General features: G+C 43.4%; 3 protein-coding genes across 6 annotated transcripts; 2 read left to right on the top strand and 1 right to left on the bottom strand.

The window, feature by feature from the left end:
• Positions 1 to 7,054: 7,054 nt before the first annotated feature.
• On the bottom strand, positions 7,055 to 16,985 carry rabl6b (RAB, member RAS oncogene family-like 6b). 4 transcript variants are annotated; one of them, XM_028995657.1, is made up of 17 exons: positions 16,847 to 16,985; positions 16,380 to 16,611; positions 15,991 to 16,125; positions 15,338 to 15,385; positions 15,081 to 15,110; positions 14,182 to 14,234; positions 13,996 to 14,090; positions 13,753 to 13,893; positions 13,372 to 13,477; positions 13,004 to 13,107; positions 12,531 to 12,892; positions 11,273 to 11,420; positions 10,758 to 10,964; positions 9,342 to 9,618; positions 8,559 to 8,739; positions 8,412 to 8,470; positions 7,055 to 8,318 (listed from the first exon to the last, which is right to left on the bottom strand). In XM_028995657.1, the coding sequence occupies exons 2-17, from the start codon at positions 16,507 to 16,509 to the stop codon at positions 8,124 to 8,126; spliced, it is 2,271 nt and encodes a 756-aa protein (XP_028851490.1). In that variant the 5' UTR covers positions 16,510 to 16,611; positions 16,847 to 16,985; the 3' UTR covers positions 7,055 to 8,123. The 4 variants fall into 4 exon arrangements, with proteins under 4 accessions (XP_028851490.1, XP_028851491.1, XP_028851492.1 ...); XM_028995658.1 differs by having other exon boundaries at positions 13,996 to 14,087; XM_028995659.1 differs by lacking the exon at positions 15,081 to 15,110.
• Positions 16,986 to 16,998: 13 nt separating this feature from the next.
• On the top strand, positions 16,999 to 19,285 carry nfu1 (NFU1 iron-sulfur cluster scaffold homolog (S. cerevisiae)). The gene is made up of 9 exons (XM_028995669.1): positions 16,999 to 17,021; positions 17,164 to 17,298; positions 17,599 to 17,660; positions 17,750 to 17,885; positions 18,148 to 18,214; positions 18,303 to 18,420; positions 18,526 to 18,589; positions 18,682 to 18,856; positions 19,055 to 19,285. Exons 1-9 carry the CDS (start codon positions 17,014 to 17,016, stop codon positions 19,094 to 19,096), a joined length of 807 nt encoding a protein of 268 aa, XP_028851502.1. The 5' UTR covers positions 16,999 to 17,013; the 3' UTR covers positions 19,097 to 19,285.
• Positions 19,286 to 21,323: 2,038 nt separating this feature from the next.
• LOC114799637 (ubiquitin carboxyl-terminal hydrolase 29-like) lies at positions 21,324 to 25,993 on the top strand. The gene is made up of 15 exons (XM_028996430.1): positions 21,324 to 21,347; positions 21,480 to 21,631; positions 21,922 to 21,968; positions 22,051 to 22,093; positions 22,307 to 22,438; positions 22,532 to 22,681; positions 22,809 to 22,929; positions 23,075 to 23,211; positions 23,312 to 23,411; positions 23,505 to 23,584; positions 23,771 to 23,893; positions 24,661 to 24,731; positions 24,814 to 24,952; positions 25,041 to 25,387; positions 25,469 to 25,993. Exons 1-14 carry the CDS (start codon positions 21,324 to 21,326, stop codon positions 25,051 to 25,053), a joined length of 1,332 nt encoding a protein of 443 aa, XP_028852263.1. The 3' UTR covers positions 25,054 to 25,387; positions 25,469 to 25,993.
• Positions 25,994 to 26,125: the final 132 nt, after the last annotated feature.

The following is a 26,125-nucleotide window of genomic DNA, read 5'->3' as shown; positions in this document are numbered from 1 at the left end:
AGTGTGTCGGTCCAGCAGGACAAAAACAGCTTCACAGTGACCGTTGAGAGCCTGCCGCATGGAGAGGGAGTGTACTGGTGTGGTCTGCTGCTTGGGAACCAGACCCTCATGAAACTTAACGAAATGTACTTGGCCCATGGTGAGTGCTGCTCAGTCGTACGATTTTTGCCATTCAAGATTCAAAATCAAAAGTCTGATCGTGGACACCATTGCATTAAACATATATAACATAGATAACATGTAATTAGTTTCTTCAATAATATGAAATGTAATAAACTCTGTGGAGCATTATGTCGTATAACATATAAAAACCACATCTTCATTAACACCATTAACACCATAGAGGAATATTGGGTTAGGATCTATACGTCTACCTTGTTGACCCCACTTCTTGTAAGAATGGAAGATTTGTGCCAGAATCCTCACACGTCCCCCATGGCACATTCAAATCTTCTGTACTACTTCTACTTTCACTGACCTCAAGTACACTACCCTGTCAAAAATGGTCAAGCGTTCTCTATTAGGTAGAACAACGTTTATTTTGAGAGATTTTTTGGGAGAGGCGATCCACTGCACAAAGTGTTCTCCAACGCAGCCCGAAGACAGGGTTACCAATTCATGATGTTTCCTGCTCTGAAGCACCATTACACAAACATTGTCGTCTAGAAATGCCCCCAGGGCCATCAAGAAGGAAATAAAATCGCTGATATAAAAGCCTGAAATTTCTGTACATTCAGGTAGTCAGATGACTTCTTTTGATTGCACACATTGTCAACATATCTGTTGATATGAAGGTTCTCCACTCAAATCTCTAATCATGCATTTGAAAGTTCTTTAATCAATATGTTGATATTTTAGTTTATTATTTATTTATTTATTTGCTTAAATGGGCGAATAATTTGAACCTTCTGAGAAGCAATTAAATCTAAATCTCCACCATGTAATCTTTAAGTCCATCTGAAGGAAAGTCGAAGCTGTGGTCTGCTAACAGAAATGAAACTTCTGCAGCAACTTGACAAAATATCTGTCTTGCTGACCTTGTTGGTGCGTGTTTCTCTGGCAGCCGTTCTGCTGAACATCTGGGACATCCTGCGCTGGGGTGTGTTCCTCCTGCTCCTGCTGGCTCCGATTGCTACATGCTTTTACACAAGCAGTAAGTATATCTGCCTTATGTTTCGTAAAACATTTGATATTTTATTCATATAGTTTCTGCCTGTACACAGAATTATCCCATGAACGGTCAAAGTTCTACTTCATAAATTGTAGAAATCGCTTGTTTTATTGCTTTTAAAACAGTTTAAACATAGGAATAAAACTTATTTATTAAAAAAATAAAAAATGACTGCGTAAGCAGTAGTGCAGAAATTGTGGTTTTGGGGTTTGTGGTTTTTATATAAGCACACACAGACACACACACACACACACACCAACCAGTTGATACATCTGATAAGGTCTGTGCAGAAAACAAGCTGTTTCATAAATATTAATCTGGCAGTAATTTTCAGTAAATTCTATTTCTTTTATTTTTATCTCCCCATCACTCCATCATAAGGCTATTTCCTTCAATATTTCTGCAAATATGCATTATATAGGCATTTAGTCTTTAAGTTTTAAATTGATTGTCAATATAACACGTGCTTATGTATACATGTTAATATACATTATATAACATATATTATTTCATGTAGATTATTTTATGAAAATATAACCTGAATTAGCAAATAGTTAAAATAATTGTCCATTTTGTAATTGTCACGCTGACGGGGTAAGGAAGCGCAGAGGCGGGACATTCTGGGAGAGGGATTTATTAAGAAAACACAAATAAACGCACCCTGGTGGATGAAAAGCAGTGAAACTTAACAGGGGAAAATTACCGCAGGAGTGTGGCGATTGCCAGAACTCAAAACACACAGGAACAGGTCAAGTTCACACACAGAGTCCACGAAAATGCAGTCCCTGCAGAGGGGTGGAGTCACAGGCTTTTCATGGCTGTCCGGATTGGGCACAGGTGATATGTCCAGGTGCCGTCAATCCTGACAGAGTCCCACCCCCAAGGGCTATGTCCTCGGAGCCCCAGTAGTACCATCAGTGGAGGTGGCGGGGCGGGTGGAGGCAACCACAGTGCTCCTGCCCAGCTGTGTCCTCCCCTTGGAGGACCCGATCCCTCAGGCTGGCTCCCCAACGTGGTCCGGCATGGCGGCCCCGGTACCTCAGGCTGGCACCCCGGCGTGGTCCGGCATGGCGGCCCCGGTCCCTCGGGCTGGCTCCCTGGCGTGGTCCGGCATGGCGACCCCGGTCCCTCAGGCTGGCACCCCGGTGTGGTCCGGCATGGCAGCCCCGGTCCCTCCAACCTGCACACATAAATCCAGGTCTTGCATCGTTCCCTGCCCCGTGCAGGGAGGTAGTCCCTCCCATCAGGGCACCCCTGTCTGGTGCGTTCTGGGACCATGCAGCCTCTCTCACTGCACGTCCCCACTGGCAGAGCGGCCAGCTTCTCTCCCTGCACCACGCTGGGAGGCGTTCCCGGAGCCTCCGGAGACCATTCACGGCACCCCTATATGGTGCCTTCTGGAACCATGCAGCCCCTCTTGCTGCACGTCCCCACAGGCAGAGCGGCCAGCTTCTCTCCTGCACCGTGCAGGGAGGTGGTCCCGGAGCCTCCGGAGACCATTCACAGCACTCCAGGCTAATTCCTTCTGGGCACATGCAGCCCCTCTCGCTACACATCCCTGGTGCCAAGGTGGGGGCTTGCCTGTCCCAGCTGGGTCCTCATGCATACCAGTGGGCTCTATGGCACACTGCCCCTCTGGAGACGGACCCAGGCCCATGCCTGGCCTGCCCTCCATACCGGCTACCGGAGGACCCAGCTCTGTTGCTTCCCCACCCACCCTCCCCTCCTGGACCAGCACAGTCGGGTCAGGAATATGGACACATATGGACACATAAACCATACACACACAAACAGACAGAGACAGACAGAAGAGAGGGTCATCTGGCTCCCTCTCTGGGCTCTCCGGGACCTCCTCAGGGGGCACAGTCAGGATCTCGGAGGGCATGACCTTCTCACCACCCACCAGTGCTGGGCCTTCTTACACCGGATCCTGACTGGTGCTGGGTGTTGTGATGGGGCAGAGTTTGATCCCTGGCTCAGGCTCTGGCTCTGGCCGATCAAACTTCGCCCTCAGTCTCCCCAGGAAGTCCCGAAAACTCATTTGGTCCGCCTCTCACTGATGCTAAAGGGCTGCGCCCCAACCCCATGCTGACCCAGTCAGACCTGTGAGGATGGTGGTGATCTTCTCCACGTCTGAAAGGGAGGGAAGAGCAGCAAAGTACACGCAACAGGATGTTATAAAAAACTGGCATGTACCTGCTGCTCCACTGAAGGGTCCCGGGACCATGGGTATGTCCCACAGCGGGCTGGGCGCTTGGTGAAGATGGTGGTGGGTGTGTGGCATGGAGGGTGGTGGACGTCCTCTACAGCAGGCGGGGGAGCTGGTGCTGCGCTGCCGTTCAGCTGGGGAACATCCGGGCAGAGGAAAGGCAGGTTCGTGACTGGAGTTGGGTGGGCAGATTCCCTGCGAGTCAGTCATGGCAGCGCAGTTGCTGGCTGACGACCTCCCGCCGCCTTGTTCCACCAGCTTACCCTTGCGTCGCTGTCGTCTTCCTTGTGGTCCTCACAGCTCTGGAAGGGACTTGGGTCTCCACGAGCCTTGTGACGATCCTGGACGGGCACGATGGGCGGAGCCATCCCGGCCCCAACCGCCCACCAATCCACGTCATCTTCGCTCTCGCTGTCTGTGTCCTCCCACCGGTGCTCCCGAGGGTCGTCCACCCTGCATTGCTCCATTCTGTCTGGAGCCCGCCCATCTCTGAGCTGGCGGAACGCCTCCGTTGCCGCTTCCTGGTTTCGCGGAGTCTCCCGGGGTTGACGTCATCACACGGCGCCGCGCGCCATGGCTCGCTGGGAAGAAAGCATTCAACCGGGACAGGAGGATCATATACCGGCACGTCTCGCTGTGCATCTTCCCGCCTTCCCTTGGCTGAGTTCTTCTCAGTCGTTCTCTTCCTCTGCTTCTTTCCTCTGCTCTTTTGGTGAGAGGGACGGCATTGTGTCACGCCGGCAAGCTGACAGGGGAAGGAGGCGCAGAGGCGGGACATTCTGGTAGAGGGATTGATTAAGAAAACACAAATAAATGAGGCTCGGTGGCCGAAAAACAGTGAAAATGCCTGCAGGCGTGTGGCGATTGCCAGAACTCAAAACACACAGGAACAGGTCAAGTTCACACACAGTCCACGAAAATGCCGTCCCTGCAGAGGGGCAGAGTCACAGGCTTTTCATGGCTGTCCGGATTTGGCACAGGTGATGTGTCCAGGTGTCGTCAATCCTGACAGTAATATAATGTCAGTATCTCTGTTTCTGCTGCACATATAGGAATTGTATACTACAAAGATATTTGGAAAAAAAAATCAATAACTGAAAGTGATCAGTTGTCACATGGGCCACACAACAGCACAGGCACCCAGTGCACACAGGGGAGCAGTGTGTGGAGATGGTACTTTGCATGCACGGTGGACCCTCAGTGGCGGTGCCACTAATATATTTATAACTATTTAAATATATTAGTGTATAAATTATCATATAGTATTGTGTATATTGTGTATATATTAGCATATTATAGTTACATTATATATTTATATAGCTAAATTATTAGGAATTGTCCTAGCAATTTCCTTTCCTTTGACTGTGCTACTGCTGCCAGACTTTCATCAGTGGTCAGTTGGACATGTTTTCATTTGTGGACCTTTGCTGACCAGCAGTGACTGTAAAAATAAGCACCATTATGGAAAGGTGTATAGTTGTTGTCCTGCTTGCACTGTGCTTCTGCTCTGTGCTTTTTATTTTTTCCTGATCTTGTCTTGCTTTGTTTTTACCTGTCCGTAATTGTATGTAATCCTGTTGTCTGTGTTGTGTCATTTTCTGCACTGTTTGTATATAAATTGTGGTTACAGGTAATTTTTACAAACTGAATGCTGGTGTCATTGTGAAACACTGCAGCACAGCTCACAGTGACACAACGAAATGTGTCATTGTGCATTTATCCCATCACCTTGGTGAGCAGTGTGCAGCCAAGAAAGGCGCCCAGAGAGCAGTGTGTGGCCACGGTACCTTGATCAAGGGGACCTCAGTGGCATCTTGGTGGTTCGGGATTTGAACAATCTTCCAGTTATGAATCCACTTCCTTACCCTCTTGTGCCATTTATGTAGTGGCCACATTTGTAGTGGTGGCCAAATTGATAGGGAAGCAGACCCGTAATCGGAAGGTTGCCGGTTTGAATTCCGAACTAGGGGCGTGAACCTTCAGTGGTCTCACAATTCAATTATGATTATCATTGCCTCGATACTGAAGCATCATGATGAATGCCATAAATTGTTTACGATCACATGATGTTTTCAAATACAAGAGTTAAAGCTGTCATACGCCTGTGTGGACTCTTTGATTATCTACAATGAGCAGAAATGTTTGTATTGTTCTCTTCCAAGATAGCTGCCTGTGACCACTAGTAACTTTTCAAAACAACATGTCTAATTTCACTGCAGTGACAGAAGGTAAAAAATTCAACTGACATTAAAATGAAAATGAAGTGATTGTGAAACACTACAGCACAGCACACGGTGACACAACGCAATATGTCCTCTGCTTTTAACCAACACCCTTGGTGAGCAGTGGGCAGCCATGACAGGCGCCCGGGGGGCAGGGTGTGTGTGATGATGCTTTGCTCAGTGGCACCTTGGAAGATCGGGAGTCGAACCGGCAACCTTCTGATTACGCTGGCCAACACTACTAACTACCACTACCAGCACTATACTGCCTATTGTTCTACTATACAAATCGACAGTAAATAAGCATGTAAATGTCAGTTTTTCAGTGTTTTATCAACATCAGAAATTAGACATTTTCTTTGGAAAAATGTTCTCTATTCCTGCTTCGTGTGTGTGTTTCGAAGCCGGCTTGGACTATTTGTCGTGTGAAAATACGGCGCGCAGCGTGAGACTCTCTGTAGATCCTTATGACGTAATCGATTATGTTCTGCATTGTATCCATGCAATATCGATGCACATCTGCATCGCGATGCATCGATTATACAATTAATTTCAACACCCCTAGTCACCACACACTGAACAACAAAGGTGATGGGTTAAATACAGAGGACACATTTCGTTGTGTGCTGTGCTGGAGTTTTTTGCAATGACAATCACTTCACTTTCACTTTAGTGCATCATGGATGATGGATCTTTTACTTCAAATGCAACCTTAAAAGGATGTGGAACTTCAGTACTTTAGTTCCATTTTTGGTCTATGAATGCATAGATTAATGATTCTTCCATATTTATAACAACTAAATGATTTGTTCTTTCTTCATTTTAGGTACTACTAAAAAAGGAAAAGGTAAAACATGCACTTTCAGAATACTCATAAGCATGAAACATATTTCTTATATATATTTTTTATAAAACAATTTAAGAATTCATTTCAGTTTATTCATTTACATGAGTTGATTTTTTTTCTTTGTTTACCTAGATGGAAGAGAATGAAAATGACCACCATGGCTATAAAGGCATTTAATTAATTTATTTGCATGCATTTAATACCAAAAACAACATGCTTGGGAAATATTTTGGACATTTTTTAAAGATGTTTTATGGTGTGCATGAATTAAGGACTTGCCTACATCTTTTAAGGGGTCCATCTTGGGATCCAGGAGATTAAGCTCTTGAGTACAAAGTTACCAAGAAAGCAGTTCCTACACTCCTTCAGATAATAGATTACTTATTTGCACAGAACTAACGACAAGACGCTATAGCAGCATCTAATATGTTTATTTACATTTGGTTTAATCAATCTTGGATACTTATAGTTTATTGTCAAATGCATAAATCATAAACACGAAATCCTCCGATTGCAGACTTCTCATCTTACACTAGATACATTTTATTTGATAATTTGTACTGCATTTCCATTTGAAAAAGAAAAAAGAAAACAAAGAAGCCAGCCAAAAAGTAAAAATTCTATTTATTACACGCTTTGTGCAATTTTATTCACATTGCAGTAGACCAATGGATTTTATGGATGTAAAATAAATACAATGAAACTTTACGTGGCGTATTTTCTTTAGGATGTGAACATACTGAAGTTGCACTAGACAATAGGTAAACAACAAAAATATAGTTGGCTCCTATCAGAGGACAACATTCTCTATAGAACCATATATTTAGCCTGAGGCCATCCTGAAAATCTTTTGGAAGTGTTGGCAACACATTTTAGCTCCATGTATATGTTCAAGTAAAAGAATACAAAAAAAAACAAAAAAAAAATCATTTTTGAATTGATCAACAACTTGTCCATAACTACAAATTACTTCTCAAGATGGATGAGAAAGCGGAGCATTAAATGAGAGTGGTGGCAAAACACAGCAAAAAAAAAAAGTGCATAAGTACAACTCAACAGTTACACTGAGTTTTAGTAAACGCTGCAGTTTGGGTTATTATTGTTCGTATAATACACAGCACTAAAAAAAGAACAGCAGATAATAAAATCAGATTTTAGGTAGGCATGTAGCTATTCTCCGTAGTTTTTCCTTGAGATGGCACATTCAGCAAAAAGTAAAAATACAAACCACCGTGACAGAAGGCAAATGCGGACGCCTCCTGGACTCGTTTCTTTGCAAAACAAAACAATTCATACACGAATAGACAGATAATCTACAGACAGTCTGTTACTTGCACAGTGTCAGATAAAGATGGCGTCCGACAACAACAAACATGCATTACAGTCATTTCCACAGCAGAACTAACAACAGCAGCCAAAAATTGGAGTGATGGACATTAAGAAAGAAAAGACTAGTCATCTTTTTCTGGCAAATTAAAACATTTCCTCTTCTGAAATCAGTCATGAAAAATACTTTAGTCCTCAGTAGCATTAACTTTCTGAAATCCGTGCCCTTTCGCTCGGTCAGACGTGTAACAAACTCGGACAGTGCTGAAGTGAAACGGCGTTGGATGTTCCAGGGTTCCCTGGGTTACAGATTCAATGGCTTCATGACCCTCAGAGGAACCTGGGGTTCTACAGCTCCTCGTAGTCTCCGTCATCCCGCTTCATAGGTCCCTCCCCTCCTGCCAGGAAAGACTCCAGGTCGTCCAAGTCTCCACCTTTCTTGGATCTGGATTTTTTCTTCTTCTTCTCCTCGTCTCCGGTTCCTGTGTCCTCCTTCTCCTTTTTCTTGTGTTTGTGCCGTTTCTTGCTGCTTTTGTCTTCATCCTGGAAAATGTGACATGAACATGTACACAGGCAACCATTTCAATAATCTTCCATCAACGTCTTGACCATATTGTTCTTCTCATGCCAAATTACCTCTTTAGTCTTCTTTTTCTTTTTCTTCTTCTCTTTGCTAGAGTGCTTGCTTTCTTTTACTAGGACAAATGAAACAAAGGGATTCACACATTAAACGAATTCTCTGGATGGCAATCTGTACGATATACAGCAACGCTATTTTCTCACCATCTTGGTCGTCACTGCTGTCTTTGCTTTTGGTGGACTTCTCTTCAAAGCCAAGGTCAAACAGGTCATTCTCGTCCTTGTTTTTAAACGAGAGCATAGTGGGTTTCAGGGGCTCTGGCATCCTGGCAGGAGCATCATCTTCAGAAAGGTCAGACACATCGGCCCTGACTGGGAAAGAGACCTGCGAACGAGAAGCATGCACCCAATCAGATTGAACTAAGGCAGATATTAGTGTGTTTGGAGGGTTAATCTGAAATTCTGCTCTTATCCAATATAATATGTGTGTGGTAGTAGACTAGCATCTATGAATCAGAAGTGAAAGTGAAGTGATAGCAACGAAACATGTCCTCTGCTTTTAACCACCACCCTTGGTGAGCAGTGGGCAGCCATGACAGGCGCCTGGGGAGCAGTGTGTGGGGACGGTTCGGGATTTAAACCTGCAACATTCCGATCGTGAGTCCGCTTCCTTACCCACTAGGGCACCACTGCGACTAGCTGAAGTTCAGAAAGTAAAAACCAGCAAGAGAATTTAGTTTTGAACCTCTTGGCTGAACAATTCTGCTTAAAAGGAACAGAGATCGAGACCGATTTAGTTATTTAAATTTTATGAACCTTAACTATGCTCATGGCACACTTGCATAACGACAGGCATGCAGACAGGACAGAACCACAAGAGCGTGAGCAATGCATGGCCCTAATGCAGTATTTAGTGTTAATTAACCTGAGGTGTTTCAGGAATGGGTGAGGATTGTGAACGGGGTGAACCTTTAACTCTTTGCTTACCGACGTGACCTTTGTGTCTGAGCCTTCACTCTCAAAGTCAGGGTCATCCATGACAAACGAGAGCATTTGCTTTGCAACAGGCACCTCATGGTCGGTGTCGGACGACTCGGCCTCACCACCGGACTCTTTCCTGCTGCGCTGAACAGACTGGCCCAGTGCTGGCAACGGGGTCGAGCTTTCGGTGGTGCGGCTCCGGCCACTCTTGTCTGTCTGATCAGGAGGCACAGGAACAGCACTTTTGGCTTTTTCCTTGACACTCAGAGAATTTATGGCCTTACTGTAAAAAAAAAAGAAAAGAAAACAATGTTAATTCTTTTCAATGTTAAAGCTTTTATATTTTCTTTTATATCAGCCTTAGTGGTTCCCAAATACTGTATCTGAAGAGGGTGGTAAGGGTGGTAATAACCTGGTGGGTAACACACTCGCCTACGAACCAGAAGACCCAGGTTCAAATCCCACTTACTACCATTGTGTCCCGGAGCAAGACACTTAACTCTAAGTTGCTCCGGGGGGAGACTGTCCCTGTAACTACTGATTGTAAGACATCGCTCTGGATAAGGGCGTCTGATAAATGCTGTAAATGTAAAATGTAAATGACTCAAATTTAGTAGTTGTGCTGAATTACAGACACTTTTAGCCAGTCACACATTGAGGAGGAAAGCAGCCTATAGAAGCGAACGGGCATTCACGGAAATTACATCATCAACAGCTCAAGTCAAGTCGTGTCTGTGTTTTTTCAGGAAAAAAAATAAAATGAACCCAATGGTTCTACAGAGTCTCGCGTGACTGAACTAAAAAAAAAAAACATTTGTGCTTGTTTTTACATCCAATCACAGAGCAACTGCGTTTTTGAGCCATGGCGGTCGGTGGAGATAATGTTTTAGGGAAATCCTCTGGGTACACAAAGCATGAGAAACGGTAGGTAACATTTCCCCTTATGACTAATTAAGGGGACAAATTCCAGATATATCAGGACAAACCTGATAAACCTGCTCAAATTTGTTAGTTGAAATTTAAAAAGCTATTAAAAAAATCAGTAGGAATAAAACATAAGGATCTCTAAATATAAACCTTGATGGTTTACAGCAGCTGACAAGGTTTCACTAGACAGCACATTAAAATTAGGCTAAAGTGGACATTACGAAACTTGGTAATTAATCCTTATTTCAAAAAGTTCATAGAAGTAGTGTGGAACAAATTCAAATGATATAAACAAAAATCTACATCCAGTGTTTCTTACCAAATAAATAATTTATTGACAATTTGGCTTTTAAAATCTAACCTTGGTGTAGCTATTTAATACATATGGGCTTAAAATGGGCACAATAGTTAAATGTTTTAAAAGTTTGCAAAACCTGCATGAACTTGCAATTACTCCAGTTAATGTAACCTGCCATTACTCTTGTTTGCGCTTACGTGGGCAGGTCTGACTCAACGACCAGGTCCTCATCCTGGGCTACAGTCAGTCCACGCTCACCAACATCCTCATCGCTGGACAACGTGATGTCTTTACTGGGCGCTGTGATGTCAGGAGGTGGAAGGGGCGAAGTTTCTTCATCGTCGAGATCTAAGTCATCTTGGAATCCTGCAACCATGGGGTTTGCCCCGCGGCCTTCTGCCTCGCTGCGGGCAGACGGCGGCTATGGTTACTGAAATATTTACTGGGCTACTAATTTTGCTTATTGGTCAATGACACATGGTGCACAATTTTAAACATTTTAAAACTAGGGGGAAACAAGTCATTAAAATGAAAGTTTAACTGAAATGCATACATTCAACTGAAGATTAAATCACTTAAAAAGTTATATATCCATGTAGACATAATGCGTGGATTCCATTATTAACAGTAGGTCAAAAGCATTTATTTACATACACACTGACATATTTCTGATTTATATTATTACATTTTTTGTCATGACCTTCTACTGTACCTATCACTGTCCACACCATGGGTCATCTGCGGCTCCACCCTGGCTTTGGCAGGAATGCTGTCTTCTAGAAAACTTCTATCAAGGCTGTCGTCTGGCACGAAATCATCCACGCTCTGGACCTTTTCAGGGCACGCAGAAGGTGGTGGCTCTGAGGAAAAAGAACAGACTTTACATTACATGCTATGTTCATGCAGGAAAACTGCATGACTCAAGTGTCCTTCTGTGCCAGATCATTTTAACAGGCTGACAGCTTGACCACGTTCTTGAATCATTCTGAATGAATCTGATTCAGATGGGGAGTATGGAAATTAAAAATGAAGAGGATCACCTACACATTACTGGCCACTGGTGTACTTTTAAAATTAATTTATTTATATGGTGACCTTTCACTTATTCATATAGCTCTTATTATTAACTAAAAGCACAAACCCAAATCAAAGAAACCCTATTATTTGGAACGATTGTCTCTATAAACGCAATGCAACGTAATTTAATAAAGTAATTTTCAAACAGACAAATACGCAGGGTAACCCACATGAAGGAAGAGCCATCTCTGTAGGCTGCAAGACATTTAGCTTATTTTCTTAAATGCCTTTTGTACAATGAGGACCATTGATCAGCCTCTCTGCTGACTTGGCAAAAGACTGGAATTCTGGGTGGGTGAGGGAAAAAAATTGGACTCACTACAAGAAGCTTAACATTTTCTGTCCCAACAAGTTCTAAAATTCTGCCTAACTGACTGCTGAAAGATAAAGAACCATTAGCTAGTGCTTTGAAGTAGCTGTACTCCTGAATTACAGAAGGCTAAATCTTCTGGAGTCATGTGGCGTCTCTGTTAAATCTTTTACATTCTCATATTCTTCACATATTCCCATTCAGAGGCATAACATTTCCACAGTTTGGGAGAACATTTCTTTAAGATTCCTTTAGGACTCAAGTTAAGGGCGCTTTCACACCTACAGGCTTCAGTGATCTTCAACCTTCCCAAATTCTCCCACACCACCCCTCTGCTACGTTCCCTCCACCTACAATTTGTAACAAGCAGCACCGGTGGTATATTCCTAATCTGCCATAGTTTACGGCATTTTAAAGACACAGACAGGCTGTGTTTAAATTTACCGGATCAGGTTCGCCTTTTATGGATTAAGCCTAAGCCTAGGCCTAGACCTAAAAGGTGTTTTTGAATGGAGAACTTCACTGAAGGTTTAGGTCAGTTTAGGCCTACCGAGTACGAGCCTGGGATGGGATCCAGACTCACCTGGTTTGGCCGCAGGAGGCTCTGGGGTAGAAGCCGAGCCAAATAGCCGAGAAATGAAGCTTCGCTTCTGCGAAGGAGGGGCCTGGGCAGGGGCTGTCGGGGAAGGCATGGCTGCAGATGACGTAGGAGGGTTCTCTGGAGCCTGGGACTCGGGGACAGGAGGAGCCGCTACAGCGCTGATGGGAGGTGGTGGAGGAGGAGGAGAAGGAGAAGATGACGGTGACTGCAGGCCCTGGGAGGGAACGGGAGGCTGAGGGGTCCCGGGGCTGGAGCTGGGGGACTGGGAACCAGAGGAAGGGCTCTGGCCATTAGCAGGCACTGGGGAACTGTAACCTTTACGCACGTCCATCATCTCCAAGAATCTGAGTCAGAAAAAAAAAAAATGTATTACTGCAAATGAATGAGATAATGTTTATGGTCAAGTGCATCTGATGACTTATTGGGAAATATAATTATATTAAGAAGGCCTTTACATGTTGTAGTTCTGGTCCTCTGTCTCCTGCTGCACAGTCAGCTCCTCCAGGGTGGCATCGATGTCCAGCTGGTTTGTCTCAAGCTGCCGCAGCAAAGTCTCTCTCTGCAGCAGTGAGAACAATCAAGTGACTGTGGTGGGGGAGTTATTCCCCACTCTCTCACGCGCATGCACACACACACACACACACACACACAAAAAAAAACGTGATCCAAGCAAATCCACATTGCCATTACAGCCACTACTAACAAACCAGCCAATGCTGGGATCTGAGGCGCAAGAAACTCATAACATCCTGTACACACAACAAGAGAATACGTGCATAACCACAAATACGGCATGATTTACTCCGGTGAGAGCACAGCATACCTGTAGTTGTAAAAACGGGATGTTGAAAAACCTGTGCAGGTATTTTAGGCCAAATCCGTTCTTCATGGATGACTCAGCATAGTGGATGTAAGATGAGCCCAGAGGTCTTGAGAAAGAGAAGGTAACACAGTTCATTCCCAGATATATGGTCCTCTCTCACTGCTCAGGGACCAATCCAGGCCCAGCCGCAGGACTCGTAAGCTACGTATATTATATTTGGTTTGAAACCCTCTGATCAATCGAATTATTTGATTTCTTTATATTTATGCGATTCTGTTCCTTTATATGATTATTTTCCTCAAGTAATTCAGAAATGAGTTTCCCTCTTGTAGTAGTTTGTCTGGCTGCACTACATCATGCTGTGTAGTTTTGTTTCTGTACCTGTTGAGGCCTGCAATGAAGTCTCGTATGTCATCGGGCAGTATGACTCGGTGCTCGCCCATATCCCTGTAGTTGCCTAGGACGCACACCGGGACGTGATTGGGAACTTTGGGCAATTCCCGTAAAATGTAGCTGTATGTCCTGAAGAAGGACGGGAAAAACCCAATAATCATAATGCTGCCGGATGCCAATATTATATTATTAACAAATAAATAAACAAATGTTTTGGTTAAAAATTTTTACCACTGCTTTGTGATGTCGAACATCATGATCACGCCATTGCAGTTCTTGTAAACATCTAGAAACTCGGCGTCCAGGGCCACTTCATTATCAGACTGCTAAAACGTGCGAGCAGAGAATAGGTGAAGAATGCACTCCGCCACTATGTAATATTCGGATTTTCATCGCTACCTCTTTCAAAGACCTCACCTCCTGCGGGTCGTTTTCTACTTTCAAATTGTCACCCCTCTTTTTTCCTCTTCCTGCAAGCAAAGGTACATTTACACACAAAAAGCCGGTGTCGTTGTGCCGACAGGCAAGTCAGAACAAGCACATGACTTTTCTATTACGGTGAGTAGAAAATGGCCTCGGCCAGAGATATACTTGCTTTGAAACCGTGTGTTCAGTTGTAAACGTCGTTCATATTCTTATACCGCACAAGCTTTTGGAGGCTTGCACTAGGGGGCACACCAGAGGACTCTGAATACACTGATTTCTCACCAGCGTGCTAATGTCGGATTTGCATATGTGCCGGTAGAAATGACAGGAGCACGTGTGACTGAAGTTTGTAGTTGATGCAGTCGCAATGCTGTACTGGCACCATACGTGTAATGACACCAGGAAGCCAGACGTTATCCTCGGAATTAAAAGCAAGTACATCTCTGACCTCAAGGTTAAAAGAAAACATAACTAACTTGCCTGAAAAGCATTTTAAACCAGAAAAATCAATACTTTTATATATATATATATATATATATATATATATATATATATATATATATATATGTGTTGACTATGTGTCCCAAATGTGCTCATTAAAATGTATTATCCTGCATAACTGTGTTATTACTAGTACTGATTAATAAAATTGTTGTGCAATGAAAAAAGCCCTGCGCATAACACGTCTGCATTCTGTGGTTTTGATTTAGGCAGCGGGTCCACCACAAAAAAGCGGGTGCTACCTGAATCAAGCAAAGATGCAATAAAAAGAGAATTAAATAATACAAAAAATGGCTGCAGCATGTTTGCATTCAGATACGTCAGCAACACATTAGTAAGGAACACACCCAGTGAACACAAGCAGCTCTAAAAGCTACAGTCAGCCTCACCTACACCTTCAGGGAGAGGGTGTTTTTGGCCTGCATGAGTTGCATGAATGAAACAAGAAAAATAAAGTAAACACTCGCTTGTAAACCATAAACGGGTTCACCTCATACATAAAACCACACCCATAACGGCATCTATTCTCCTGGGCCACTTCAAGAATATATTAACATTGGGTGGACATACAAGCTGTTTATTGGTGTTTCTAATAAAGTGGCCAAAGGATGTATTACGAAGAAAACCAAGAGAAACGTCAACTCACCTTTATCCACCACATCCCATACCTCTACTTTCACCACATCATCAGTTGCTGCAGCAAAAAACATGACATATTTTTCATCAAAGATATGCCACCATTAAAGCCCAGCACTGTATTTAAGTGAGTCTGAAAGGCCCTGATGTTGGGAAGGGTGAATGGGGGGGGGGGTGTGTGTGCATGTGACCCGTGACCATGTCACATGCATCGGTCCGCAATGAAACCCAGCCATAATCCCGAACTTCAGCTGTAGCGCTGCTGTACCGTGCTTTTCATCTAGCAGTCCCCTGCATTGTCAAGAATGCATTATCTGATATCTAATCGATTTGATGGTAGTTGATCGGCAAAATCACCAATCAGGCTCTGAGCAAATGCAAACTGCAAAGGGCTTTAAGTATGTTAAGTATGTAATAATTGTGTGCTGCTGTACTCATGCTGACTGGAGAAAGCTTTAAATAAAGTTACTTTATTATCTGGTTCGATTCACATAGACACTTATAGATGCATCAATCATTTTCAGACATTCTAAAAAAAGGAAGTATACATTTACTTTAAGTGATGACATTTAATATGATCACGAAAACCTGATGACTATAAACAGGCAAAAACATTTCCATACACATACGGTGACGGGCAGGTTAAGCCAAAAGCCGTCTTACTTTTGTAGTTCCAGTGAATGCTGGTGACCTGGATCTCCTGAGTGGGGATATACTCCTCACCAAACTTCTTCCCCTGAAGCCGGTGCCACAGCGTGCTCTTGCCAGTGTTCCGGTCTCCCCGGACCACGATTTTCACTTGAGGGCAATGAAAGAACATTTACATTTACAGCATTTTCCAGACGCCCTTATCCAGAGCGACTTACAATCAGTAGTTACAGGCACAGTCCCCCCCTGGAGCAACTTTGGGTTAAGTGTCTCCAAAGAAATCTTTCAGAAGCACTAATCAGATGACCCGACTGACCACAACTGGCTTCGAACGGAGATACTGCTTCATGCAGAGAGCCTGATGGTATAAAAAAAGGGGGGATGCTCAGTCGAGATGAACTTACTGTTGTACTGCACGCCCTTGGCAAAGCGTCTCTGCAGGCTCTGATTCATGGACTGCAGCCCTGCAGGGATGTTCTTGTCCCTCAGCTGGCCAGGCTCCGAGCCGACCAGCTTCTTCAGGGCAGACAGCATTTCGGACCTTCTGATGACTTAAAACAGGACAGTCGGGTCAGAGCTGCGGGTCTTCAGGCGTGCGGATACCGGGACACCTTGATCTCAGAAAGTTCCCACAGCCTGCAGAGCAGAACACATGATCAAATCGTTTAAATAAGCCATTTCACACTCGCCGGACCAAAGAGACGTGCTGAGTACTTCAAGAACAACCGATGACCCGAAGCCGGCTGTTATTATCCGCGGTGCGAGGACCGCGACTGGCCGCATCCGCAGCGGCTCTGCTCCACCTGCTCACCTTTTTCTGCGGAGGAATTCGAGACGAACGTCGAAAGCATGACAGCCCTTGAATACTCACGCTGGCACGCCGCGGGGAAGTCCCTCGTCCAAACGCTCCTTTTCCATTCCGCTGCCGCCGACCCTGCATCTGATGCTCTTCACATCATTCCCCTACGCCGTGACCATCACACTTCTCACTTCCGGGACCGGAGCTCCACCGCTTCCGGGACTCTGCTGCCCCCTGCGATGAAAGCGTATGACTTCACAAATACCAATACGTCCTCCGGAGTCGTTTATCTTAACATTATATAATGTGCAATATTATATATATATGAATACATACGAATGTGTCTTCGTTTCTTGAAGTATTAATGCGCTCCTCTTACACACCGCTAGGGGGCAGTACTCTCCGCTTCACTACCCGACGCGCACTGCGTCAGGCAGAGGAAGAAGCAGCGCGAACAGTACAGACATGGCCGCGTACTGCGGTGTCGGGAGGTTACGGACTCTCTCCGGACTAATATCTAGAGCGTAAGCGTTTTATTTAAAAAGCGACTTTTATACGATCCATATAAGTCTATAGAATAAAAAAAAAAGAGTCACCCTCTAGTGTGGTCGGTTCTGACGCAGATCGGTCTCTCAGTCTAGTGAACGTCAGGTTAAAGTGTACGGTATAACATATCTATCGTAAAATATAAAAAAAATCAATTGTATGTAATAATATAATATGACTTTTGTATGTTGAAACATATCAGCTCACTTGTTGTAGTCTGATTTCTGTAACATACTCGTTATAATGCTGGTTTAAGATCAGTGTGCGTCTTTTGACAGAATTTCCAACAGTGCGCTCATTAAACGGACGGTGCCGCTGGAAATGAACACGAATGTGTTTGGTGAGTCCAGTTTGGAACGACAAGCTGAGTGCAAACACCCCCATAACATTCCTGCATCCCACTGACATGCATATTTTCCATTCATTCAGTTAGAAACATGTTCATCCAAACACAAGACACGCCAAACCCGAACAGCCTGAAGTTCTTGCCCGGCCGTGCGGTGCTGGAGTCGGGGACGATGGATTTTGCTGCACCCAGGGATGCGTTCTGCTCCCCGCTGGCCAGGTTCGGCACCGCTCGACTTTAATCTGGTGACCGCAGTAAAATTGTCATCATACTGTCTGGATACCAACTTCACCACGAAGGTTATTTGCCGGCAGTGATCTTTATGTAAAACTGCGCTCATCAATATTTCAGCTCCCTTACATTCTAAAACTATCTATTGGAAATGTACTTATCAAAGATAAGTTGCAATAAAATTGCTGTTGCACATTTTGTTGCTGCTTTGTGCCGTGTGTAAGTGGACTCTTTTGTGGCTGTATTGCAGGCAGCTCTTCAGGATTGATGGGGTCAAGGGCGTTTTTCTAGGACCTGATTTCATAACCATAACCAAGGTGACGTGATATTGCAGTTGCACTCGATGCAGTGCCATGATGAATGACGTCAAACGTATTTTCTTTTTCCGCTGTATCGCCGTTGTAGGCTGACACCACTCTGGAGTGGAAATTGATAAAGCCCGACGTCTTTGCTACAATTATGGACTTCTTTACTACGGGACTACCAGTGGTGAATGAAGATGCAACCCCACAGGCAGATACAGGTACTGACGAATATCGTTAAAACCAGAGCATGTAATGATCGAAGTGTATTAATCTGTTTGTCAGACATGATTACAGTTGTTTAAATCGACACTTTCTCCTGGCAGCCCCTTCAGATGATGACGATGAAGTAGTTGAAATGATCAAAGAGCTGCTGGACACTCGTATCAGGTAAATTCTCTGGTATTAAGTGATTAATAAAAAACCTATACAATAGTTGGAACGCTTAATATTGGGCCCTGTGTCATTTTTTTTCTCTACAGGCCCACAGTTCAGGAGGATGGTGGTGATGTGTTATATCGGGGCTTTCAAGATGGTATCGTCAAATTAAAGCTACAGGGATCCTGCACCAGCTGCCCAAGTTCTATTGTCACCCTGAAGAGCGGAATTCAAAACATGCTCCAGTTCTACGTCCCAGAGGTAGAAGGAGTAGAGCAGGTGGGTACAACACATACATTTGAAGGTATAAATGTAGTGAGTGTCATTAGTCAGTGTACAAGGATGGAGATGGTCTGTGCGATTAAAGCTAAAAAAAAATGAAAACGCTCCAAAGACCGTGAACTGATATCATGCAATGGATGTCCAAAAACTACAGAACACTGTCTTATGCAATCTCACGGTTCTTTCTCTTTTCAGGTAAAGGATGAGGATGAGGTGGAGCAAGGAGCAAAGTGCTGAACACAGTGTTTCTTAAAGGCCCATTTTCTGTCTCCAGCCATCTGTCACTCCTTTCTCTCAGTGACACTGATGCTCATTACTCCATGCAGATTTGTAAAATAGGTACACTGTAAAAAATATATATATTTATCTTTGTCTTGTCTATTTTCAACAAATAAATTATAACCGTGTTACTCACAAATACAAAAACTAGTGTTTTTGCGCTTATTTAAATGTACATGATAACAGCACGTGTATGAAAGTGAAAACTATTTCTTTTCTTGTTTGTTACCGCGGTTCCTGAGAAGGAAAGGTGACCCAGGGTGGGACGAGAGGAAGTCTCACCAAACGAACAAAAAAACTGAGCTAAAAATGCAGAACCAGTTGGAGGTGCATGGCCGTTGCGCTATATGGGGAACTGCAGTGCCGTATTATAGCACCTTCTATACACTAAACAAAAGATATGAGGCACAATTGCACAAAATAATAAATGAACAATGAAACAGATAACAGCTCGATGGCCAAAACACAACTGAAATAACAATCTCAGGCGAGGTATAACTGAACAGAAACAGCTAAGACATACTTATGTGAGAGAAGCAACAACGACATGAGTGTGCGTAGGAATTTAAATAACGAAGTCAATGAGTTAGATAATGACACCGATATGAGGATCATGAAGGGTCAGAAGACATAACAGAGATATGGTGCTACCTGGTGGACCAGAGTAACTCCAGACCTCAAAATATTATTCTAAGAATAACATCACAGTACAGTTACGAAATGTACATCTACAGCATTTGGCAGAGTTGTCTCTATCACTGAAAACCCCTCATTTGGTTGATTAGGACCTGATCTGTGTCAGGCACACCTGTCAGACAAAGCAAATATGAAATTTTGGTCAGGATAGCAAGGGGGTGAGTAACAGTGTGTTTTGCTGTCATTTGTGTGATTTCCAGGTTTTTCCTTTCTTAACAATGTTCACTGTTCTAGGTTTATTCATTCCGTAGTTCTTGAGATTCCTGGAATCATATTGACCTGGATGAGCAAATGTGAAATTTAATTAACTCCCCTCATCACCCCCTTGTGTTTGTTATTTATTTATTTAGATATTTTTGCAATTGTACTTATAAAATATTGTTTATTCTACAAGATATAGGATTTTGGAGTTTACATGTTTAATTTGTGTATAAAAAATGAAAAAGGACTAGTAATGTGGCGTATTACCCAGAAATTACTACAGAATTAACATGTATTAGAAGGGAAGAGGCACTGATTTAGCAAAAATAAGCTCCAGGCTTTGGTCCCTCCATCTCGGCCCCCACAGACTCACAGAAATCCTCCAGGCCAGGGGCCACGCTTTCACCTCTTCCTGGTCCGGCGCAGCTTGTGCCTTCTCCAAGCTGGCATCTGCATTACCAGGCTGGGGTGTCAGCATGACCTCATTCAACCGTACCCTGATTGTTGTGTTTACAAAGGTCATTGATTCGATCACCATCTGAGGATGCAGCGCCACCTGCCTGTTACCCTCATGAGACCTGGCCAGCTGGTCCCATGTCGGTCAGCCACTCTCCTAAATCCTAGTTACTCCCGCCACCAGCACCACCTCGTGGTGTATTTTAGCTACTACCTTACATGTGAATAAATGTACTACAGGTACACACACCAATTTAATTCTCTCCTGTGTGTGATGAAGCTTATTCAGTACAAGTTCGTATTTCCCCAACGTAAATACCATTATTACCTATGGCGGTCTATATCTTCTAGTGGTTGAAGGACGTATTGTGGTTTATTGTCAAATCTTATATTTTTTGCGACTATTATTCTTATTTATTTTAATATATTTTAAAGTCCCACCAATAATTATAATTTAAGTATTTTAATATATATATATATATATATATTTAAAAAATAATAATAATTTTAAGCCAATTATATGTTTTCGGATGTGAGTAGGCTCAAAACGTAAAAAAAAGTTGTTCCTTGTATTTAAAGGAAATAATCCAACTTGCTGGACAGTTCAGAATACACGACATTACTGACAGAACTAAAGCAGCATGTTGCTGGACGTTCAGTACGAGTGACTGTAACACGTGACCTTTTATATCAGTTTAAATTCAAACAAAAACAGGCACTTTTCTGGGCTTTACTGCGTTCAGCAACGACAGCGACAGATCAGCGATCTCCAAAATTCCTCACTTTGGAGAGATAGTTCAGCTTTCTCCGTCGAATAATCCCAGCTGTAAACATGGGGCTCTGTTCGAGTAAACTGGTTGGTATAAAAATCTAGTTTTGTGGGCGTCTATCACACAAACCCCGCCGAACTAGTATCCGGTGTAACCGCTGAAATGCGTTTTTATTCTGCTTTTAATGCTTTTACTTCTTACACGGTGTGTTTGAACAGTTTAAGAAGCGGCCGAAGAAGAAGAAGAGCAGAATCGACGCGGAGCCCCCTGCCCCGGGCCGGGCATGTTCCGGGCATCTTCCTCCCGCTCCACCTGCCTCCTCCAGCGGACATGAGGGCGGAGAGGAGGCCACAGAGGACCAGGCAGTCAGGTACCGTGGGAGGCGTCGGATATTATATATATATATTATTATATTATATATAACCCGTGAGGCCTGGCTGTGTAGGATTTATTAGTCAGAGAACAAAGTAAAATGTTAATTTAGGCCCATATTTTCATCCGCACGCCAGAGAATGGCGGCTAATGACGAACGTAGATTTCCTGTAACCTTTTCAGATATCTGGTGATGTCTGGTAATGAAGAAAAGAAAGGAGTAAATGTGCAGCTTTAATGCCAATATGACAAAAACACCTCAATTTGCACTTTTTTAATCCTGTACAGGAATCCTGATCCAGATCCAGACGATCGCGCACAGGCTTTCATCAAAGGTTTCTGCTTTAACAGATTTGACCTTTAATTCACCCTTCAGGCTCCTGTGCTTTACACTGACCTCTCTTAATTTGTTCACAGAGACATACCTGAGACTGCAGGGTCCCGGAGTGTCTCTGGAAGGGTGAGCAGCAGCTTCTATCAGTAGAACATCTGTTTTTAAATTTCTAATATTGGCAGTGGTGGCCTAGTGGTTAAGGAAGTGGCCTCGTAATCAGAGGGTTGCCGGCTCGAATCCCAATCTACTAAGGTGCCACTGAGGGGCCACTGAGCAAAGTTGTGTCACAATGACAATCACTTCACGTCACTTCACTTTACCCTGCTTTAATGTTCACAGCCGTGCTGCATTCCGCCGGCTCAAGGAGTCTTGTAAGGCCTTGAGTATCCCTCCTCCTGAACTGGTCTTCTCCAGGAAGAGCTGTCTGGTTTCCACTGCCTCCATCCCCTTCATTGAAATGCAGAAGCTTGGGTGAGCATTCACCGTATCTGTACAAATACAGTCTTTCAAGCTTTCATTACTGGACTGACGCTCTGCTAACTTCTGAATGTCTTTGCTCTACAGTTTCAGCAATCTGGGCAACTCTTGCTTCATGAACGCCATCCTGCAGAGTTTGCTCAGTCTCAGCTCAGTTTGCAGCGACCTCGCGACACAAGAGTCTGCTGAGCCTGAGGAGAAGTCTGAGGGCAGCCACACATCCTTCAGCCTTCTGAGGTATTGGAGAAGGTCCACCATTGCCAGACTCAGTGACCTTTCAAATGTCCACCCTGCATCAGCATTTGTTCTGAACTTGAACTGTTTTTGTGAGGGTTCGGTTCTGACACTGTTTACTTCTCTGCAGGAGTCTTGCCCAACTGCAACTGTCGAGGAAGGACAGAAACAAGGTCAAGAAGAGCATTCTGAAGGAGATGGAGCAATGGGCATTCAGCTGCTTACCAGATTTCTACGAAGGGAAGGATCAGGTATGGAACACTCAGATGGTCTGCAGAATAAAAAGTCTGCCTAACCTCTATAACAGCAGATTAGGTGGAGCAGTTCTGACTGGTCAGTTGGATGGACAGAATCAGGAAGAATTTCAGGTTCATAATTGACTTTTCTCATTCACAGGACGCTCACGAGTTCCTGATAATGTGCCTGTCCCAAATGAAATCAGAGGGAGAGCAACTAATGTCCAGCAGGGAGTCCTACCGGTGTCCAGTGGCCAACCTTGAGTTCACGGTGGACTCTGTTCGCACCTGCAAGAGGTGAGAGCTCCGAGCCGAGTGGGGATCTTCTTCTACCTGCTGCATGTAGAGCAGATGTGGGGCGTGGGGTGTTTGTGAAGGAGTTCATCTGTTTTTACAGTTGTGGACACCGGAGCACCAGGACAGAAGATTATAACCATCTTTCCCTGGATCTGACCCCAGAGGGCACGCTGCAGGGCAGCCTGGATCTGTTCTTTAAGGTTACAGAGACTCTTTCAGAACGCAGCACTACATTTTTGCTAGACAGGCATTGGGACACTGTGAGGTGAAACGTCTTTCTCTCTGTGACACAGGCTGCAGATCTGGAGTACAGGTGCGGATGCTGTTCTGGTGAACAGGCCTCAGTCACCCTGCAGCTCAGTGCACTGCCTCGGTGAGTGTTTCCTGCAGTCACAGCCATCTCTCCCCTCTCCCCAAATCTTCCCAGTGTAAGCAAAAAGCCGAATTTCTTTCAGAGAATGTAGTTGTTGTAAATGATCTAATTGTTGCTGTTAAAATCCTTTTTTGGGATTAAAACCAGACTGCAAACTCTTGCTGACTGTAACGTTTTCTTTCACAGCGTGCTGGTGCTCAACCTGAAGAGATTCAAGTTCATAAATGGCCGTATGAAGAAACTGAGGAACCCTATGGACGTTCCGACTGAGCTCAGCCTTTCCTGTGGAGAAACAGCACAGCAGCAGCGGTTCGTTCATAATTATGAATATACAATAATATAAAGATTATGTCTATGTAAGACAGTTATTGACAAAAGTAATAGCTCAAAATATTTGAACCACTGGTCACATTTGACATAAAATTCTGCTGGATTGCTACAAAAAATTACCAACAAATTTCTCCCACACTGAAAAAAGTGAACGCTGGCTAAACTTAAAAGAAATTAATGAATCTGTCACACCCAATATTTTAGCATTGATGTAATGTAAATTAACCAATCAAACCTGCTGTAACCTGTTAATTTACGTTACTTCAATGCTAAAATATTAGGTGTGACAGATTCATTCACTTCTGTTAAGTTTCGCCAGCATTCACTTTTTACAGTGTATGAATGCACTGAAAAAGTAAACCACAGCTGTTGTTTGTAGAATTTTTTAAGGTTAGCAAGTGTTCACATTTTTCAGTGCACAACAAAAATTCTAAACAAGATTTATTATGTATTGGCGTTTTAATGTTTTTTTTCAGAGCTCTATATACACAACACTATATATCAAATTCAAAGTCAAAGTCCACTTTATTGTCATGTCACTATATACAAGTACACAAAGAGACGACATTGCCAAGCTTTGGAGATTCACAGTTTGCAAAAAGACAGTTCAAAATGTAACGTAATGTAACGTAACGTATAATGTTACATTATGCAGTAAAGATCCTTAACAACTCAACACGAATCATATAGTCTTAAAATGAAATCAGCTTTGACATTATATCTGAATTCCCCTTCTGTTCCACCAGCTCTCAGTCTCAGGATGGAGGTGCCACATACGAGCTCACCAGTGTGGTGTCACATTCAGGCAGAATGTTTGGTAAGTTGGGCTCAGACAAACATGGGTGTGGCGCAAGATGGATATAATCCCAGTAACTAACAGATCACTCATTCTTTTACAGGTCACTACATCAGTGACATCATCGAAGGGTCTGCTGATGGCTGGCTCTGCCTAAATGACAAATATGCCAGCAGACTGAGTGAGCAGGAGCTTCTGCAGAAAAGAGCAAAAAAATCCTACCTGCTCTTCTATGTGCAAAGGTAGTACTGTTTTTGAGAAGAGCATGTGAACTGCATTTTGATCAATTAGTATCTTTTAGTTTTCATCTTTTCATTTTCATTTTCCCAGAGCACCCAGATGATTCCCAGATGACATCTCACTGCCTTCACGGACCAGGACACCACCAGGACCATCATCCTGTGACATCCAGATCCTAATGCTTGACTTTCATTTTGCCTCATTCCTGCAGATTCTTGAAAGGAAATATAGAACAAAAATTGCAGGAGCCGCCCAAGACTACAAACAAAATTATCGTTTCACTATCTTAGTAGAAAAATGATATTGGTATAATTAATGAAATGTATTTCTTTTCAGGGACAACAAACCAGACAGGAAGCTTTTGGGGGCTCTTTTCCAAAGTGACAGAACCAGTTTGAAGCAGATTCTACATTCATTAATGCTTTTAAAAAAAACTGGTATGTAACAATTTGTTATTGATTGGTTGATTGATTTATCTCCATTTTGAAGAACTCTTAATAACTATTTATCTGTTTTAGGAACAGTCCCACGTAATGAAGTCTCAGGTTCCGGAGCTGTTCAGCCAGAGCTTTCTCCTGTCACGGCTGCCACCATACCGCCGATCCACCAGGGGGCGCTTGACCATCTGCAAGCACAACGAACAGGCAGGAACCCACAAGGAGGACATCAGCTGGAATAAGACGGCCATTCACAATGTAACAAACTGCGAACTCATTCATCAATTCCAATTACATCTAGACTAGGCCTTTTAGATTTTCCCTGTGCCTGCTTCATCCCCATGTTGCCGACCCCTTTTTCTAACCAAGACCATGATTCCAGCGCGTCCTCAGACAATGTATCCGCTGCCAAGACATCCCACGCCCGAAGACCATGAAGACCAGCATCCTTTGATATTTTATATATATTTGATATTATTATAATATTTGATGGTTTATTGTGTGCTTGAGTGTTTTTTCTTTAAAACATTGCTTTTTCAATAATGTTTTTTATGAATTTATGAATACAATTTTATAATGTGAAAATAAATTCCTTTCAAAAACAAATCATAGTATCTGTATGTATATGTTTATATCTATGTATAGATTTTTTATATTTTTAAATTTATTTTTAATGGATTCTAGGATGGGGATTGTTTGAGCTGTTTTCTTTGTAACCTCTTGAGAAAATTGTTATTG

The sequence above is a fragment of the Denticeps clupeoides genome, chromosome 11 (assembly GCF_900700375.1).
Source record: "Denticeps clupeoides chromosome 11, fDenClu1.1, whole genome shotgun sequence".
Taxonomy (NCBI): domain Eukaryota; kingdom Metazoa; phylum Chordata; class Actinopteri; order Clupeiformes; family Denticipitidae; genus Denticeps; species Denticeps clupeoides.
The sequence above is the reverse complement of the archived record's forward strand: the minus strand, read 5'-3'. Positions and strand labels throughout refer to the sequence as shown.